This window comes from Dryobates pubescens, chromosome 6, assembly GCF_014839835.1.
Source record: "Dryobates pubescens isolate bDryPub1 chromosome 6, bDryPub1.pri, whole genome shotgun sequence".
Classification (NCBI taxonomy): domain Eukaryota; kingdom Metazoa; phylum Chordata; class Aves; order Piciformes; family Picidae; genus Dryobates; species Dryobates pubescens.
Window position 1 is genome coordinate 26,829,741 of NC_071617.1, and position 21,826 is coordinate 26,851,566.

Sequence of the window (21,826 nt, forward strand, 5' to 3'; positions counted from 1 at the left end):
TCATGGCAGAATTGGGTTGATGATCTTAGAAGTCTTTTCCAGCCTGAATGATTCTATGATTCTATCACACTTTTAATAATTGTGGGGCAGTTATGTTATTTGCCCACATCATAAGCACGTTTTAAAACTGAAGTACATTCTTGCCTCTTCTCTTTCTTTTTTTGCCCTCTAACCCTAAAGGGATGCACAGAGAAGAACATACTGATAACCAAATCCAGTCCCTTGTAAGCAAAGGCAGCCTTGTAAGAGACAACTTGTTTTAAAAGTACCTCTTCCAGCTATCACTACACCTTATCATAATGAGTATTCAGACATTGAATTTACAAAGAAAAAAGGCTGGATCTTGTATTACTATAGTCACCTACTTCTTTAAATGCAAGAAATCATTGTAGTTTAGTTGCAGTAATGTTACTGCATTTCTGATGACCAATGGGCATAAAGGAAGAAATGCTTATAAAAAGAAAGCCAAAATATTTAATAAGTAATAACTAATTTAACTAACAATGGGCAATAGACACAAACTTTTTCAGGTCATTTTGATGTGTATGTAAGTTAGATGATGTACTTGTTTGATACACACGTGTATTTACATGTGCCTTCTGTAGGCATGGCAATTATTTTGCATTGTTTAGCTGCACTGATGGCTAGTTCACATCTTGCAAAGAAACTTATGTTTCTCATTTTCAGGTACAGATGATTAAGAAATAACTGTGTCCTAATAACACTGACAATATGTCTAAACTGGGCATGTGAAGAACCAAAATATGCATCTGGACTTCATTTAAAAAAACAAACCAAACCAACCGACCAACCAAAAAACAACAACAACAACAACAAAACCCAAAAGAAAAAAACACAACCACCACAACCCCAAAAATCCACCAAAAAAACACCCTACAGAAAGGAATAAAACTGCTTGCTTGCTTCAAGGTGGAAATGCTGAGCCAAAGGACATCAAACCCTCACACTGAAACATAAAATTAGAGGGAATGTGGTTAGCAAGCTTATAGTACAGAGATGACTTTCAAAGGAGCAGCGAATCTGGAGAGGAAGCTTAGAAAAATCTCTCACCTCCAGAAAATCAGAACCAGAGCTGGCAAGAGTAACTGGTTTTGTTTAAACTTGGTGATTAGTTTCAAGGCTTGTATGTAGCCTCAAAGGAAACTGCTTCTGCGCGCATTTGTCTGACATCTATTATTCTTGTTTTGAGTAGGGAGGACATGGGTTAGAAGATGCTCAGTAAATAGGATTTAGCACTGAGGCACCATACACACAGGTATTTGTGAACTGCTTGTTCACACATCAAATGCTGTTCACAAAAGCAAAGAAGGGAAAATATGAGATGGCATAATGCAGGATAGGGCCTATTATATCTAAAGATGAAGATCACTTTGTATGGAAAGTGTTCACTAATTTTCAAGGCACACATTTGCAAACCTGTTTTTGGAACTGATTTCTAAGCCTTGGAGATGGTGAACATCTTCCCTACGTGAAGCTTTTTGACAAATAGCCCCCATTTACCAGCAACCAATTCTAATCTTTCCCTCAGCTCCTTCTCTGTTACCAAATGGTAACACTGAAATAAATTACTTCACTAGTAATAGGAAAAAGACATAATAAAAAGTAAAGGCTTGGCTTACAAGGAAAGAATATTGGATTATATAGAAGTAACAATATAAACTGTTATTAACTATAAGGCTCATAAACTTCATAAATATCTCAATTATATCACCTCTCCAGATTATATAATAAAACAGCGTAAGTTTGATTTCAAGTTGACAAGGCTGAATACTGCTCCTCTTTTTAAAAAGCTTTTTATAAAATCAAATTCCTTCCTAATACTTCACTTGCAACCACTCTGAAGACAGCATGTTCAAAATTAAAAATAAACTTCCTCATTTTCCTACCACTGTTGCTTTTTACTACCAAAGTATCCACAGGATTTTCTTTATAAAGAAATCAGCTTACACAAGCACCATGATAATGGGTGCAGTGCCACTTGCATCACTTCTAAAGGCTAAATATATATGTTTGTTCTAGTTCCTCTAACTTTTTGATTTATTTGTCACAGTCTTCAGTTCTGGGACTGGGTGAAAACATGTAAATCTCATCTTTTGTAAAGAAATACTACAAAGAATGAGCTTGCTTTGACAATGTGACACAAAAAGCCCAAACTTTTATTATCAGTTGGATGGTGAAGATACATGCAATTACCACAACTATTTACTGAAAACACACTTGCTAATTCTGTAACTGTCAGTGACATACTGTGCTGGGTGCTAGCTGCTGCCAAGGCAGCTGCCAAAAGCTCCAAGTCCAAAAAGGGGAAAAGAAAGGATTAAAGTATTATTACTGTTTCCAAGAATAAAGTACTGTAAATGAGCTAGTCACTTGTTAGGTAATAATTTTCTGGTGTGTATATGGTAAACTTCTGCAAAGTCAATTGCTGTTGGCATCACCAGAGTTTACAAAGCAAAGGTACTTGCCAAAGGGCAGCTTCACTGAAGTCTTGTTTAAGTAAACATGGAATGGAAAGTCATTAAGCTAAATCAACAACAGCTAATTTCACTGTGATTGTATCAGGAACAGAAAATATTTTCTTTAAATTTCAGAATCAGGTACAAAAGAGCACACTGTGATCATGGGAGCAGCATGCAGAACAAAATCCTGCCTATAGTTCATGTAGGAATGGAGTTATTTTTGCCAGCTGAAAAGAATAACATGTCTCCAATGCACAGTTTTCACTAGTACTATGAAAGAAATGTATCTTTAGTCTAGATATAAATGATACTGCTTCTTTTGTGGATAAAACAGCAGAAACAAAGTATAAAATTCAGCTGATGTTTTCTTCATCAAAACAGTACAATAGTTGGGGTGATTTTGCAATCCCCGTGCCCAGATAACCACTCTGCAGCTAGAATCAGTAGGATCAGCCAGCATACACCTGTGCAATCAGTAAGCAGAAGAAATTCAGCATCTCCAAGGATGTTCCCAATACAACATCACATGAAAAGGAGATTCTGTCTCCAGTTACATATATTTCCTAAATACTGGAATCTGGCATGTAGAAAAAAGGTCACAGGTTCACTGTTTTGTCACAGATGCTCATGAGGTATCTTGTAATCAGAGTTGCCTTTATGCCAAAAGCAGTATACGGAATTTGAGAAATTGTCCTTTTTTCCCTCTCCTCCCCCTCTCCCCCCCGCCCCCCACTGCCCATCCATCAGCTACTGTGTCAGGTCAATCTACATTATCTTTCTGAACACCAAAATGTTGATGAATTTGCCATTAGTAGACCAGATTTTAAAATAACAAACTCTGAAAAGCTCCTTTTCAGCACAAGTCCCAAATTTTAAAATATGTGGAAAGTTTCTTCTATTCTCTCATTTCAAAAACATGCAATTTAATGCTTATAGCTACTTTATTTTCATTCTTCTGCTAAGCAAAAGATTCAAAATGCAGTTCAGACACAACAGGAGTTTTCAGAACTTCTTCAATATTCAAAGACTGAAACTTCAATACAAATAGTTTAAAATACTGACATTTCCTTCCAATAACTCAAGAATAAAAAGATTTTTAAAACTTTGGATGCCACTCATCCCACTGCATTTTGCTGACTGAAAAAATAAAACAACACAAAAGGGCAAATGAATTACATGTTTGGTATTCAGAGGCCCTAAAACAATCTTACAAACTTGCATGTATATAAAGAAAAAAAAAAAGTGAGGCTTTTTGGGAGGGAAGGGGTTAAATAAATTTAATTATAACTATCCTACCCCAATCTAATTCTGTTGAAAAGGAGTTTATTGAAGCAACTGATGTCACAGCATATGACTATGAATGTTTAAATGTTTTCACTCTACCCAGGATTGAAAGATGGAAAACAAAAAAATCCTGTGACAAAAATCCATCTTTTTTTAGCAAATTTCTCTATTGTCTCCTTACTAATATAGTGTTTTAAAACAGTTGTTGATTAAATTCTGCAATAAATTTCCTTTCAGTAGACTTCCCTATGGTATAAGCTGCTTCTTGTAGACATTTTCAGAAATAAAATTGTACTACTTGATGACTTCAAAGCTCGTCATTCTTCAGTCAGCATAAACATGTCTTTTTGACTGAAAAAACATTATCCACGTATAGAACTTTCCCAATTTAAATACTAATTTACATTCAGATTTTAATTAAACTGACATCTGTTTGAGCTACTGCTGAAGAAAAGAGGACGCATTACAATGATCTAAATTATAATATATGGCATTATTCAAGAAAGCTATAACAAACATTTAGTACATTTGCAGTATGGTGCAGTGCTGATTGCCCTCAAGCAACTCAAGTATTGTACATTTAAAAAAAATAAAGAGGAAAAAAAGTAATGTAACATGGTATACACAGCAAGTACACAATGACTGATAGCTGAAAGACCTAAGGGAGAATATCTTAAGAACATCTTTAGTATCATCTGCACTCCCTGGTTCCAGGACTCCAAGGTGACAGCCCATCCATCTTCCGGAAAACTCTGAGTCACTGGGTATATGAAGGGGCTGAGACAGCTGGGACCAGCATGTGTGAGACACAGAGGGGGTGATTGGCAGGGCAGACTCAAGAGGCATCAGGGTTCCAGAGCTTGGGTTTTTTGCATTGAAGGGCTCAAATGTGGTAACCTAGATATTTTGTAAGTTCATTTTACAGAGTGTTAGTTTAGGTAAAATGTGAATCTATTTACCAAATGAATGACATTTTTGGGCAGATGTTTAATTATTTTGAAATCAAAACAATATAAACGCATACACTGATAACAACAATCTCCAGTTGCGCCAATAGGTATTTACTCAACTGCCATAACTGTTGAATAGTAAGGAGTGACCAAAAAGCATGGTATAATTTAATTACTAAATCATTCATTTTCACCTAAATTCCATATACATGTGTAGCACATGAGAACTTCTGCTTGAAAAAAATTGTTGTAGACATCATATAATCTTTTGCATAATCTCACAAGAGGTGAACTTCAGTTCTTCCTTACACCGACCACCTGCTCTCAGGGTTACCAGAAGTTTCCACCACTAGCATTTTTTCACTCCTTCTATACCCTAGTGTGTTCCATATGACTTCTACTGGGAGCAAGACCGCTTAAGACAGCTATTACAGTGTTTCAACCAGCCTTATTTTTAATATGTCTGACACTACTGTGTTTCTTCTGAAAATATTAAATTGTCTATGCAAGATATTCAAGAAGAGGAATAAAACAGGAACATGATTCCAGCTCAGGAAGCTGTAAGTGGCTCCCTCCTCTGACATGAAATAACATTTGGGTGCTTTGGGCTCAATGGACACATCTGTGAACAACAGTGTCCTATACTATTGTTTTCCATTCTCTGCAAAGGCAGTAGTTTCTAACAGATCCCCCAAACTATTCTGCAAGACAGAGAGTCAATGACATGTGAGGCTAGAGCCAGGAATTTATTAATGCATATGTTTATCTTAAAGATTTTACATTACATTTCATACAGTACACTATAAAATATTTCACATTAAAGAATTTAGCTCATCCGTACCCACAACACATCTCAAAAGGAATTATTAGATAAGGTATATTCTTTCTTTTGTTTCCTCTTACACTTGTGAGGCAGTAGCACTGATTAACTAGTCTTGCTGCTGTGCCCATGATTATCTTTTTAAATCTCAATCAGGAAAGTAGAAATATAGGAAATCCAAATTTGTTAATATAAACTTACTGCCAATCAAATGTTCTTGATACTTATTTCTCTTATTAACTCTTCTCTTGTCAGTTCACGTTTCCCCCCACCCCCCTCTTTGGAGATCCACTATGTCTAGGGAAGATAGTCAGATCTTAGCCAGAGATTGCACAAAAATCATCTCAAGTGAACAGTGGGTCTCAGAGACTACAATTCTTTTTTAGAGAGCAGAGAGAGCAGAACTTACCCTGCTGACTTCTTTAGGAGTGGGTTCATCTAAGAGGAAACAAAACAAACAATTAGACTGAATGAAGAATGTGACACCAGACCGTTGTACAACATTCAATAAAATGTTCTGAATAGTTAAGAATACAAAATTTCCTACCTACATTTCATAAATCAGTTGACAGACTAACTAAACCATTAAGTCCTATATCATTCTATTACATTTATATTCCAGTTCAGTAAGACGACTATCAGTATGGCATAGTCTGAGAAATAAAAGCCTTTGCTTTACATCACCAGCATCCTATATATACAAGCAATGCAGTGAGCAGACTTAGACATTCAGTTCTGAAGATCAAAGAATCTCTTCCTTTTGACTTCTTTGGATGTCAAAAAAACCACCTTGTGACCTTAAGACTACCGGAACATCAGTGATGTGATCTAGCAAAATACATTAAAAGCAAATATATTACAAGGTGTATACATATATATGTGAATTTTGTCCTTTCAAATGCAAGCAGGCATGCATGTATTTTTTGTAATTCAACACAGGTACAAAAAAGATTGAGTCATATCTCTGAAAATAAAGGGAAAGCAGCTATACAGAAAGAACACATCTGCCAAAGGAAATGTTTCCAAAGTCCAGTTTGATCACATCAAAAGTAGCTTAAACACATCCTTAAAAAGCTCCAGTTGGTTACCTGTTTCTGAAAACACAGAGAACTATTTATAACATTTTATTTGATAATAGGAATAAAACTACTGTGCTTTGGAAATTAATGTTAAGTCACCAAAACTTTTTGGAAGAGACTGATGACCCAATTTCCAATGCAAGAAGTCTCAGTAATTGTACCAATTTCAAAATTGAGTGATACCAATATTTCTAATATTTCATATTTTTGAGTGAATATTAGTCTTCTCTTCCCCTCAGTTAAATGATATACCAGTAACTTGTACATACAGAACACAGAGATAAACTTAGTTATCTATTTAAGGTATTTCTGTTGTTTGCTGGCAATGCTCAGTGATCACAGAAAGACATAGCTGGCAATGCTCAGTGATCACAGAATCATCCTTGACTAGAAAAAACTACATACAAGTTACAAGAACCAGCAAAGTTAGACTTTAATTCTGTCTCCCCTATTACCTTATTTCTCACAGTGAGCAACAGAAGATGTGAATGACAGAAAACACCCCTGCCCATGGCAGGAAGGTTGGTGTATCACAGTGTCACAGTATAACTAAGGTTGGAAGAGACCCCAAGGATCATCAATTCCAACCTGTCTCCACAGATCTCATGACTAGACCATGGCACCAAGTGCCACATCCAATCTCCTAGATGACCTCTAAGGTCTCTTCCAACCTATGCCATTCTATGATTTATGAATACCAAGTCATAACAGATATAATGATGGAGTATACTCTTGGCCTTCAGTAACCAATGAATTAAACATTTCTTGAATCAGTAGTGATATTTTTCTTTTAGAAGACTAGCAAGTGGGTTTCTTCCTCACACTTCAGTGGGGTAGGAGGGCTGTTAGATTTTGGTTTATAAACCTCAGCCATCATCCTTTAGGATTCACAATATTCTCTGAGTTCCACTTTTAAAGACATATTGTAAGAAAATTAATTTTATTTTGGATCTGTACATTCTGAATTTAATCTGATGACACCTGTGGCATCCTGTGACCTGTGATTCTACAGATCTCTCAAACAAGATTTTCTTTGCTTCACACCCCATCAAAGCCTGGGCTGCCTTGCTGCAAGCCATTCTGCACTGCTGGTTGCCCACACCACTCCTGCCAACTCTGATCTCTCTGCATCCTTCCAGGATGGGAAGTCCAGAACCACAGGCAATACTGTAGCTCAGGAAAACACAACAGGGACTGGCAGAATGTCATAGGAATGATTTAGGAGTCTGCTTTCTGTTTGCAAGGAGTAACTCATAACATGTTACCTGTTTTGTGACAGTTACTAAATACCAAGATAACATTTTAAAACATTCACGCTTTGTAAGACCAGTATCTCTCTCCAGGGCAGGAACAATTAAAAGCCCACTACTGTACATGTAAAATTAGAAACTTTTTCTCCCCATGTAAAGAAGGCAGCATTTACCAATATAAACACCTTTTCATACCTTGAAAAAAAACCATATCTTATTTTTCAAATTACCTTCAACCCTGCATCCTCATACCCAAACCATGTATTTATATGCTGAAAAGCATGAGAACAAAATCAATTTACTGTAACGTACCTATCAGAAATTACTACCGTCACAATCCTGTGGATTTCACAGCACTGCGAGACACAACCACCACTGCAGCTTCCAATAATAGTAAGAGAACAGATTAAATGTACCAAATCTAAACCTCAGTACACAGTATAAAAGTCTACATAATCTCTATTCTAATACAGATTCCAATAAAAATAAATTCAGTACTCCAATATCAGAAAGAGTAATTAATGACAACATTCTTGAAGATCCTTCACAATGGAATTCCATTAAGCCAACATGAAATTTCTGACACACATATAATGCTGTGGGTTTAATTTTTATAACATGAACTACATAGGTGATACTCCTGCCCTGTGACTAATTGTTAACCACTTCCTTTATAGGAAAGGAATCATTCTTTTATTAAGAAGCTGTAACGCATGAAGCCCCCTTCCAGGTCTGGGTCCATTTTGCTGGATACAGGACATGGAAATGGACAAACAGTCATTACATCAAAGAACTTTTGATTTCTTTCTGTGAGGTTAAAAGACATACACTAACAGATCAAGAAGTAAAAAAATAACACCTATTTTATGCAACAAAGATAACATTTATGGCACAATTATTAGAGACAATGCTTTTTCAGAATAAAGAAGAATAAATCAACATGTCCTTTCTTCAGAAGAAAGATTTTAGAAGTATTTGAGAAGTTTGGAATTAGAACTCCATGGATAAAGTTTGCAATTCAATAATTCTAACTGACAGAAAAAATGGAAGATATTTTTAAAGGACAGAAGAATGCAAAGAATGAAATAAAAAAATAGCATCAAATACTTATTTAATAGATCTAGGTACAAGTTAAATTACTACATAATGAGGTAGAAAATAATTTTCTTATTAAAAGAAACAAATGGCCTAACAAGAGGCTGTTTTCCCCCAAGAGTAAAGGAAGAAAAGTGACCTCATGAACCTCAAGTGAATCAAATCGCTTTTCTGAAGATGCAGTCTTTAAGGCCCAAGTACATGCAAACTAATAGCATGCACATACACCTCAGTGCAAGTAACAGTTTGCTGTGGTTTTATCCATAGCACAGAGTACTATTCTTCCTTTACAACTTTGTTTCTGTAATCCAAACAAAGGGAAAATCATTGGAACAGCAGCGTTTCCCACAACTTACTGTGACAGCCAAAACACAGACTGGATTGATGGGCTGAGGCTAACTGTATGAGATTCACTGAGGCCAAGTTCTGGGTCCTGCACTTGGGTTACAACAACCCCATGAATGCTGCAGTTCACTCAGCACCTGTGGGTGTTCCCCATTGGGTCCCATGGACTTGAACACTTCAGGTTCTTCCGATGGTCATGAACCTGATCTTCACATCACTATAAACATATACATTACCTTGTCTGCACTCAGCTGAGGGTGTTGCAAGCTGTATTTTTAACACCGTGATACTCAACTTGGCATGATGCAGTAAGGTAGGTATTCAGCAGCAGTGTGATGTGAGAAGCTCAGCAGAGCACTCTAACCAACCAAGAGGTAATTTTGTCTTCCAGAAGCAGCAGTCATGCATCAGTAGTCTATCAGAATACCCTAGCTAAGTTGATGTTATAAATCCCAATTTCCTGTTAATTTGAGCATAAACATGCACTGATACTGCAACTGGAAGAACAGGAAACTGTGGGGAGCTATAGTTCAAAGGCTTCCCTGTCTCCATACACCAAGTTTGCTGACCAAACCCCTTGCACCAGCAATAATGTTGTGCAACCCCACAGTGAGCTGGTTCAGCCCACTAAATCCACAGAAAATGTTTCACTAAACTTCCAAAAGCAGATAACTAGCCTAGATCACAAGAAAAAAAAGTTACACTCAGTATTATTTTGACAGCTTTGAAAACACTATGATTTTAAAAGCTCTCCTCAGAGGTTAGTGACATCAGGAGACAGCATGGAAGAATGAGAAGAGTTCCATAATAAAATTTGACTTTTAAGAACGAAATGACAATTTAGCAGACTTTAATACCTCAGATTTACTGCCTGTACATTTTCAAATAACAAATGCACAGCACACTACATATAGGTGTAGAAATTGATACGGTAATTAAAGACAATATTATCCGGGAAAGCTTCCATATTAAACCACAACAAGTAAGATAGGAAAAAACAGAAACCAAGAAAAGGGACAAACAGAAAGCAAATTCCACAGAAGGTTTTGGACTTGACACAGTAGAAACGAGGCCAGGTTTGCCATTTGGCACAACATACATGAGACCAGGTTTAGCTTAGTTTGAGGTTCTCCTTTTAAGGGTGTGTTACATTGTGTACTAGTTCATTTAATAGGATAAATTTACATTTTCTTTTGTACATTAAAAAAAAAAAAACAATCACAAAATAAATCTAATTTCATACTTGTATTTCTACTCTTTTTTTTTAATGGACTAGATGACCTCTACAGGTCCCTTCCGACCCAGTGCACTCTGACTCTACAAAGACCCAAAAGTGATTTTCTGACAACTGCAAGATGCTAAGGTAGCCAACAAGGACAACTTCAATGCAAAGCAAGCTTACTTCATCTCAGATACTATATTCTGATGTATTTAGTAATTCTAGTGCTTAATTAGTTTCATCACAGGAACTCTTTTGAAGAAATAATATTGTACTTGCTCCCTTTCTTATGCTGTTGTTTGTTCTATGCAGTTAAGTGCTACTGCTGGTCCACCACTGTTGATGACAGCAAACAAATGCTTAGGCGTAACTCTCTTTATGAGATCCCAAATAGCTGTACAGTCACATTTTCCCAAGGAATGTTTTCCCACACAGCAGATGTCAGACTGACCTAATAATTTTTCTTTTCAAAATTCTCTTTAGGCTCCTTTTCCTTGTGCTAATAAGTTGTTTGGAATGCAATTAGACCAGCATAAATATTTTTGCTGCTTTTTTCTTTTTCCTTTGAGAAGTGGCATACACCCACACATCGACAGAAATTCCACATCAATAAGTCTATATTGGTTAAAGCTTGATCTCACCATCATGAAATAAAGTTTACCAGGTTTAATTTATTTCTGTAGCAGAATGACATTAACCAGATGAGTTGGTCAGTCAATTTTCATTGCAATCTTTCTTTGAGACAGTCCTCATTTTAGACACCTTGCTTCGGGCAGCCTATGTCTCCTCTGGCAGCTTAACGTCTCTGTTGAATGTGTATGATCTTTCAAAGATACCTTAGCTCAGGGCAAGCTTTCTAAAGCAGCAACTACCACACAGCCATCATTCAAAAATATTCTTCACAGAGCCATAGAATGACTTAGGTTGGAAGAGACCATAGAGATCATCTAGTCCAACCTCCCTGCCATGGGCAGGCAGGCCTCACAACTAGACACAGCTGATCAAGGCCTGAGCTTTGTGCTTCTTAATGTGAAATCTCTCTGAGAACATCTGTAGTCACTATCATGACTTTCAACTGTCTGGATTTATTACACAATTCAGAAGTACTGGTAATGTTATTTCACAGATAACAAACTTCAGACAGTTAGCTTAGACATAGACTTAGGCACTGAAAAGGAACATTCACTAGTATTAATGGATAATGTCACACTAGGTTTCTTTTCTTGAATCAGGACAAAACATAAATCCTAACTTTTTTTACATCAACAGTAAGATCCAAATTTTCAAAAGTTCTTGATAAAGGTTGCTCAGTTTTTCCTCTTCTTAAACAACAAAGTCACAAGGATCAGAAAATAAATAAATCTTGAAGCAAGACTTCACTGCAGATGGCAAGCAGAGAATCATATCATCTGCCAAGCATCCTGAAATTTTTATACGCTCCTTTGCATATAAGTAAACAGTGCACTACACAAAACAGGAGCCAGGAAACAGCTGCATTTGTCTCTATTACAGTAAATGTTTCTCATTCTTTTCTACAGTCGTAGCCCTCTGATGAAACAAAACTGATGAAACACTTGGAGCAATTTTGCAGGACAACCTATTCTGGATAAAAAATTTTGAAAGGGACCCTTTGGAAGTATCGCCAGCCCTTGTGAGAGCAGAAAGGCATACAGAAAATCCAGATTTTGCTTGTTCCTGAAACTGTTTTGCAGTGCCAAATTATACTGATAATATCTCTGCAGGTTCCACATCTATGGACAATAATTCTTAACTGTATACTTGATGTGACAATTTACGCTAATCTAAGAAGGGTATTTCCACAAAATTATGATCAAGAAAACTGCTTTATAATTAACTTACCTCCTCCCTTCTGCTTAAATAGTGGGATGATGGCTGTGCCTCTGAACTTGTGGAATGACATATTCCTCACATCAGCTAAAAGTTTCATAAAATCCTGCAGAAGACTCTCAAGTTGAAGACATCTCAGCAAAAATTATGTTGGAAACCAATCTCAGACTACCAGGAAGAAACATAATAGTTTCAAGCAGTGAATGCACTTCACCAAGAAAGTTTACAATTGTGTTTTATGGGAGCTAGCCTATGACTTGACATCTTATTCAACATGACTACTGAATAAAGAGAGTGTAAAATTGGTTAGGTCATCCATCTTGTCAGTCAATAAGGTACAATCACCTTGCTTATTAAGGGCTGAAAAACATGTATAAAAAATTTAGAATTTTTTTGATACTTACTATTTTACAGCTACACATTTTTTGTCAGCAGCTACCACTTTTCTTGCCTGGCACTCAATTCTGTTTGACATTTACTGCCAGTAGCTTTTGTAGGCAGCTCTCCTTAAAAATGACTACAGGACTGGTAAAAATTTGGTGAGGGAAGCCTCTCACCAAGTAGTAACACAATTTCAGTATCACTCTTGTTAAATCAAACTTGATTTTTCTCCTATTTTTTCATGCCAGAATGCTGCCAGTTGCTGAGTTTAAGTTATCCTTAAAGTTTACTGCAATCGATACATTTCAGGAACAGTGGTAATTCTTCTTAGCTGTTCTCTCACTATTTGATAGAGCTGTTCCTTCCCTTTTGAATGTGTTTCAAATATACTGCAAAAAGGCTGAAGTTTTGTTGTTTTCATCAGGTGTTCTCAAAAAAATTTTCAAAAAGAAGGAAAAGATTGCATTGCTATTGGCCCAAATACTACTCAGACACATATCTTAAGCATACTGAATACTGAATACAATTCCATTCAAACCAATAGAACTGCTACAGTATGCAGCATTGTAAATCAGAAATGCTTTTAGGTATTTAATGTCACATCATTCTTGTTATCTACAGTGATCCAGAGCTGAAGGAGACTATTAAAAAGAGAACACTACTTAAAGCGGGTCTTACAAAGCTCCAACAACCTGAGAAAGCCACATTACATCTTGTCCATGACAAGATACTTGGATATATTAAAAATGTGTTATTATGCATACTCTTTGGACCCTGCCAGCCTTCTTGGAGTTGGGTAGTTCATTCCTAGTGCATGAGTATCTCTTCCTGGAGTATTTCAAGACAAAGCACTTCTTCCTCCTTCCCCACACACATAGCCCACCTTCCACTCTCAGCCCCACCAGGCAAGGAGTGGGATCATAGAAGCAAAAGAGTTCAGTTCAATGAAGTTCCCATCTCTGGCATGGAGTGAGGTTTCAAAGGTTTCTTGGCCCAAATAGGCTGAAAAATTTCATCAGATTCTCAGCTCCTGGAGCAGGAAAGCGTACATATGGCATAGTGGGAGCAAAAGAAGATAGTAATCTTACACTTGTTTGGAAAAACGTAATCTTACACCTACCTAGTGGGAAAAAAAGCATCAGATACCAGTACTTTTCCTAAAATTATTCCCTTTAATTATTTCTGTATTTTCCTCATTCCTACATTTATTTACTGTATTCCCACTTCTTTCTCCTTAGAAACATACAGAATTTGGGGGGGGGGGGGAGAGGGGGAGAGGGTGAGTTGAGGGAAAAACATGTCCGTGTAATAAAACTGCAAGCTATTACAATCTTAAGAAGTTGTTTAAATGTCCACATACCAGTGTTTATCTGCTATAAAGGATCTAAAGTGGTTTTGCAGCCTGCTTGGTTTTCTTGTTTGTGTGTCTCTAAGTACATCCAAAACAAATGTCACGTTACTGAACTTTGCAGTAAAATCTTCAACATCTGCAGTAAAAGCAAGACTGAGCAGCTTTCTTCTCCTTAGAGCAGCTGACTTAAAGAAACAAAAGAAAATGCCCCAGAGGAAAAGTTTGCTAACGTCAACAAGGGTACAGGATCATTAGAGCTTGAGATGATAGGTTACCTCATGGGAGGGTGTAGTGATCCGGTGTGAAACACATTTACGTCAGGGGAATCATTTCAATCCCTCTGAAGAAATCCTACCGTAACTACAACATACGTGCATTTGTATTAGAGAGAGTTTTTTATTTTACTCTAGAGATTGAGAACTGAGGAACCGAGAAAACTGTTCAAATTAATCTGGATATAACTGAAGAAAAAAAGTGACAGAATAAAATTTACAAATTAATCCCTTTTAGGATATTTCAGCTGATTTGTTTGTAATCATAATCAAGCTCTCAGTGACTGTGATTTGAGTGCTACAGAAAATGATGTGCAGATAATTCAGGACTTTGGAGTCTTCAAAAAAATTATACATTGCACTAACACAACAAACAGATTGAAACCAAAAGACTGAATTAGCTCCTACTTATCAGTACCACCATAAGTGAAACATGTTTCTTACGAGGCAGAGATTGTTAGAAATAAAATAATTATAACTATAATTACAACTTCAGTGAGTGTAAAGGAACAGAACACCTAACTACAAAATTATAGATGCCTCTCTGTAATGACATAAGCTTCTGAATTTCTAAACTAGACAGTTTTGCTATAAAGATGATTTGTAACAACAGATAATTATAATCCACAGGACTTATACAAGGAAAAAAAACAAAACAAAACCCACACCAACCAAACAACCCCCCCCTCCCCCAAACATCTCTTTCTCACTGCTGTGTAACAAGTCCACACATTGTGGAGTTCAGTATTCTTACAATGGCAATCCAACAAATGCAAAATTTTAATTTTCCCTAGTGGCAGATACTAGGTCACACTTAGAAAAGTTTTCAGGCAGCAACAGATGCATCAAGAGTTCAAAAAAATCTCTAGACACACTGGACACCCAATTCCTTGAAATGAAAGGAAGTTAAATATTCCAACTATGAGTACACATAATGATTTACTGTGGCTTAAGTGGGAATGATAATTCATTAATTTGTGGGGAATCAGTCAGTTGTGAACCTCTAGGATCATCTTAAGGCTCTACACCATATAAAAAATCTCTGATTTAATTCATGAACTGACTGATGAAGGTTATAATGATAGACAGTGAGCTTACTTAAAAGCAGCATAAATAATGTGACATGTAGCAGTTCCCAGCAGAAAACAATAATTTTCTAAGTGAAACTCTGTTTATATACCTCCAAGTGGCCTTTTGTAAACCTTGAGGATGCTGTGACAGCCAACATCACACACTTCAGCACTTGAACACGGTAAAATCATGGTCCCTAACAGTTCACATACATCAGGAATTATGATCATTAAGCACTCTGGCATACTGGCATCCAGTCCTTTTATCCACAGCGGATAAAAGGCAGAACTCAGTCCTCAGTGGACCAATTAAATTTTCTCATTTCTGACTATACCCGCATGTATCTTCACATTCCACTGTCATCAAATCTACTGCATACCAACTTTAAGTACAGAAGTTTTGGCATAGGCTTCAAACAGAAGACTGGCTGTACTATCAGGCACAGGTGGTTGTTCCACTGTAAGGATGTAGCTGACATTCAACCATAAGCAGGGGTACCTCTGTAGTTAGGAATATGAGAACAAGATTTTTTGGAAGTTACAAGGGAACCACACAGAGAACAGATCACAATGGCAGTTTGAGAAGGAAATCTCTGCTCATGGCCTACCTGAAAGATAGATATCAAGAAACAAGTTCTAAAAAAAGACACAAAAAACCAAGTAGAAACATCTAAAACTAAACTACAAACGCAGACATACAAGCCCAGAGAGCTTAGAGTGAACGATGTGTTCATGCAGGACAAAACTACTTTTATGTACTTTTGTATTTAACTAACAAAATGCAATTCAGATGGTAAATTAATTGAAATACTAATAAGAACTCAGGAAATATATAAAGAAATCAGCTGGGAAGCTAATAAACTACACCTAACACAGCAGTAAGAGAGAGTGGAAGTACCACTTCTCTTGCTGGAATAAAGGGAACCAGAGTCAACTGTACCACTTCAGAATGGCTGAAGTTGCTACCTGCTGGGATAAGGAGCTGTGTCTATCTCCCAAATTGTCATTCTAAGAGAACTACTAATGATCACACACTGAGAGCAAGCAACCAAGCAAGAAATCTATTCCTTTGCTATGAAAAGGGTAATTCATAATCCAAGACCCTGCTCCTTGTGCCTTCAAAACAGTTTTGAAACAGTAACAATTGAAAAATCTTGTGTTTTGTGAGTTACACCATCTGCAACTTTCTGCATCAGGCCTGCCCTACAGTTCTGTCAACATCAACAAGTTTCTTACATAACAAGTGCCACACAACTACCTGGAAAAGAAATTTTGAGAAGCAACCCTGTGACACAACTGTTTCTTAGACACCATCTTTATTTTCTGCATCTATTTAGTTACGGAACACAAAAGCTGTGTTAGTTAATCCATTTGGGTCTCACATCCAAGTAGGCATACATATAAAGTCATCTGATTTTCACAAGCAATAAATGTCCAGTAACACAAATTTATTCATTCATTGACCATTTGACACCTAATTGCAGCACTGAAGTTAGAAAACAGTACACCAAAGAGAACAGCCTATTAACTATATAATAAGCTCGTGGTTCAATAAATATACATAAAGCAAAATAAAGAAGCAAGAGTGGAAGTGGAAAGAACAGCCAAAGTAAAGCACTAAAACAGTTTCAAAAGGAGGAGGTGCAGAGCGGGAGGGTCAGGGATGCCATGATGAGTAAGGAGCTTGGACGAAGATGCTACTAAATGCAATGTATTTATCATCTTTCTAGGATTCATTTACTTTCTGCCATAGTGAAAAACAAGTTTAACTAAAAGGAAAAAATTACTGTGTATTACTGATCAAAAAAAGAAAGATAAATCTTACATGTAACTCACAAAGAAAGATACATGCAAGACCATATCCTTTTGTTTGAAGTATTTTTGACTGCCACTGTTAAAAGTAAAAAATGGGAACTTAAGCTTTAAAAATACAGCTGTCAAGAAAAGAAATGTAGTTGCTTCAATGTGCTTTGCCATTTTCCATCAAGTGAGCAGATGGCATTATTAAAATTCTAGTAGAATGAAGTATTTATAAGTTCATTAGACAAGACTAACTATATAAAAAAGACAGCAATATTGCAAATAAAGCTGCAGGATTCAAAATAGCATAGAAGTACAAATTATGGTTATAAACCCGCATTTATGAGTTAGTATATAAAAACAGTAATGACAAATTAAACAAAAGCACAGAAGAAATGCAAGGGAAACTCTGTAAAACAATAATTTAATTTTCAGGGTCATTTTCAAGTTATTCCATGGATTCTGGGGCTCAGTTCCATACACAGTTTCAAGTTAGCATATGAGACAGCTGACAGGGAAAAAGCCTGCTGGCTTTGCTACATTTACTTTTTCTTATACCTCTATGTAAAATTCACATTACAATATCTAATAAGTAACAATTCAATTACTCTTGAAATAATCCCCACAGAAATTTCAGTCTTATTCTCTAAGGCGATGTTCCCAGGAAATAAACAAAAGGTCAGCCAAATGTGTCTCACAAATGTGTGAGCAATTTCAAATACTATGCCAGATTGGCTTATTTGACACCTGAGATGTTTTATCTGCTGTTCTCTCCATCATGAATTATTAGCCTGCACAGAATTCACTTTGGAATCATATGATTTGTACTCTGCTTGTTTTATCTTCTGTTCTCTTTTCTTTCTGCCCCATCAATGTCCCAACTCGGTGAAGTGGTGTCTGCTAATACTCTAATTTACTTGAAAAAGATGTGGAGTCCTGTAACCTTCAAAACATGACAAAATGGATTCACTATAAATAGAGATAGCCAGAACATTGAAAATTCATCATTTACTCCAAACCAATACATACCAGTTCATGTATGTGCCTAATCATTTAGGCACTTCTCCCTGAATTTTTTTTTTAGTACAATCTGTGTTAAGGTTTAACTTCTTTAAGCATTGTGTCCACTTTGAGGATATTTTATTCAGTCTGATGTGTCATTATTGGAAAGTCCTTGTCTCTATACCTACATGGAAAACGATTCAAGGAGGGATGTATATTAATCCAAAATGTGCATTATTTTAGATTTTAAAGAATCTTGATGGATTTTTTACCCACATATTAGCCATTGTTTTGCCAATGTGTGCCCATTAGTTTAAACTACAACTGGTACAATCTCAGATTAAAATATATTTTGAACTGCTTCTTCCTAAAGATCTGAACCTATCTAGAGAGGAATTGCAAAGTGTAGGTCTGCATCAAGCAGAAACCAATTTAAGCCTGAGCTGCCACCTCTGCACTTTCCCAGGGGCAGTTTTCAGATGAAGCAACTCAGTGAACTGTGGCTATAATCTAGACTCACGAAGGCACAATGACCAACGCAAAGGAAAGGCTGGATATACACACCCAGGGATGAAAGCTGAAGGCAGGCAGTGCAGGCTTCGATTGAGCATGGAATTATTTTCTGGGAATCAAGAGGTTCTGTCTTGACTGAATACTGCTTGAGCAGACAGGATTCATTACCCACTCAGTTTCTTAAGGACTAGGCTATTCAAGACTACTTGGTGCCTAATAAAATAGTGTGAGGTTCCGAAGACTCTTACGGAGGTAGTGAAAGTTATCTTTCTTAAAATGAGTGTTGATTTTTATCTTTTTTTAGCAAAACAAGTTACTTCATATGTAAAAGTTTCACATTTAATTTTAAAAGTATGCAATTATGTCCACTTTATATATCATAGAATTATTATTTAACATAATCATGCACCTTCAAGCAGGAGATGCCAAGAGACATCCTTGTTAGTGAAAAGTAGCTGGTGCAAACATGCATAGATTTAATGGCTTCTTCCATTTCAAGGGTATGGTGATGGGGCCTCTCTAAATGAAAATGGAGACCTGGTCACAATGGATACAGAGAAGGCTGAGGTGCTCAGTGACTACTTTACCTCAGAGATCACCAGCAAGGGCTCTAGGTGCACCACCCAAGCTCCAGTAAACACAGGTGAGGAGTGAGAAAACAAAGATCTGCCCACCATAAGTGAAGAGCAAGCTCGAGACCACCTAAAGAACCTAAAGTTGCACAAATCCATGGGGCCCAATGAGATCCACCCATGAGTCCTGAGGGAACTGGCAGATAACCAACCACTGTCCATCATACTTGAAAAATCATAGCAATCTGGTGAGGTCCCTGCTGTCTGGAAAAGGGGAAACATCTTCAAAACAGAAAAAAAAAGAAGACCCCAGAAACTATAGCCCAGTCAGTCTCACCCTTAAGCCTTGCAAGATCATGGAGTAGATCTTTCTGAAGGCCTCGCTAAGGAATACAGAAAATTAAGAAGAGATGATTGGTGTGTACCAACATGGCTTCACTTGGTGGCTTTCTATGATGGAGTTACAGCATCACCGGAAAAGGAAAGAGCAACTGATGTCATCTACCTGGACTTGTGTATACTATCCTGGTCACCAAATTGGAAAAGTAGGGACTTGAAGGGTGACATTATGGATGTGAAGGGAAACATCATTGTTCAGCATGAATGCTCATGTAGCATTTCACTGTTTTTCATAAACCTCAACTTTCATAGTAGAATTCATTAAGTTAAAAGTCTGTATGGAATCCAATATCTGGAACTCAACATATACTTTGTGCAACTACTAAAGGAAAATTTGTGATGATTAAAGATGTCAAATGGAAAACATTTAATTAGGTATGATTTCACTTGCAACTAATCAGATGTATTTTCAAAGCAGAGGTCAGAATGAGACGATAACATGATTACTGGAAGGTCAGAATAGAAATTCAATACTGTTCTCCAGATTCCTCATCTGTCTCCTTCAGGAAACACAGGAGTTACCAAGTCACTTTTCACAGATTCTTCTTCCAGCTTTAGATCCTGGACATGTTCTAAAAACATTTTCAAAAGCAATTTGCAAAAATCCTGAGAGAGGTCCTGGTAAGAATGAAGAAATGCCTGCCCTTCTTTTACTTGATTGCCCTTATGGAAATGTGTGCCCTTGTCACTTACTGCAATAATGGTTTTCTTCAGCCTTTTGAGAAATACCAATGAATCTTCAAGGATATGAAAAGAGTAAAGGCAGAAGCCCTTATTAAAGATTTATTTTTTTTCCCAATAGGTAGAATTAGAGTCAGAACTCACCAAAGATTTATTAAACAAAGTTTCCTATCAGTCAGAAAGCCACTGACAGCCTGGCTCTGAGACAAATCTCATCTAACTGCTCTACAAAAAAAACCCAACAAAACAACAACAAAACAACAAACAAAAAACCCCCAAAAGCAACAACACAAAACTACAGACAAGAATCTCCACTTCTGCACTCTCTAAGAAAATCCATCTTCAGAAAGAGCACTGAAAGAAAGACAATCAAGATAGGAAGAACCTTGAAACCATGGGAAATTGTTCCATCACTGTGACATATAAAAAGAAATGGAAGAGCCTGAAATGAAAGTCTACTAAAAAGTGTGTATTTCCCAATACCTACGCAAATATATTAATGTACATATAAAAAATGACAAGCCTAGGGAGGAAAAGGAAATTGAGGAAAAGTAGGTTTTATTCTGCCCATTTCTAAAAAGGCAAATAAGGTACAAATACAAGCAAGCTGATACTGACCTAAGGAGGTGTTGGTTTCAATGCCTGAAGAGACAGTCTACATTGAGGCAGTCACTCAGAAAAAGCCAATCATTTCTTAACAGTTTGTGGAATACAGAGATCTTTGAACTCCACTAAGAAATTGCAGAGTTGAGAAAACTTCTGGAATAAGCTGTTACTGTGTTACACACAGGAAGACAAGCATAATAACTCAAGTACTCAAAACTTTATACACATTTATTAAGCATGAAGAAAAGGTAAATCACATCTCTTTAACTACACATTTACAAAATGGAAAAAAGTAAAAATAAAAACCAACAAACTGAACTTCTACCTGACATTCCTGAAAATTCTGCACACAGAGCTTTGCATATTTCATTGCTCCTATTAATAAAAAATTGTTACTACTAAAACCCAGAAACCTGCCCAACAAATCTGTTTCAGCAGATCCCAGAAGCATTTACAGATTCTATCAGCACTTCTATATTCCTAGTAGTGCTTCAGAAGCACCTGCAGATAATTATGCTGATAGACAGCTACCATAAACTAACAAATAGCAAGTTCAAAATGATGACTAGTCATTCACACCTATGAACAGGGATATCATCACCACTGCCACACTGAAAGAAACTGTTTGAATAACCTACACCACCCAGAATAAAAGCACAGGTTTGGACAGTCTCGTTCAAGTGCGTTTAAAAGCATTTTATTAATGTCCTTATATCAAAGGGCCAGTCTTGGCAATACTTATTAGATCTGTCTGTGAGGAAACATGCAGTTGTAGTATGTATTCCAAAATTCTATCCAATTCCAAATTA

At 36.7% G+C, this 21,826-nt stretch overlaps 1 protein-coding gene across 2 annotated transcripts in view; it reads right to left on the reverse strand.

Moving 5' to 3' along the window:
• Nucleotides 1–21,826, reverse strand: part of PDE10A (phosphodiesterase 10A) — a 368,681-nt gene that overhangs the window by 65,547 nt on the left and 281,308 nt on the right. For both annotated transcript variants that reach the window (XM_009898929.2, XM_009898930.2), the window contains exon 3: nucleotides 5,944–5,972. In XM_009898929.2, coding sequence (XP_009897231.1) covers nucleotides 5,944–5,972 — 29 coding nt within the window. The remainder of the gene's footprint in view (nucleotides 1–5,943; nucleotides 5,973–21,826) is intronic.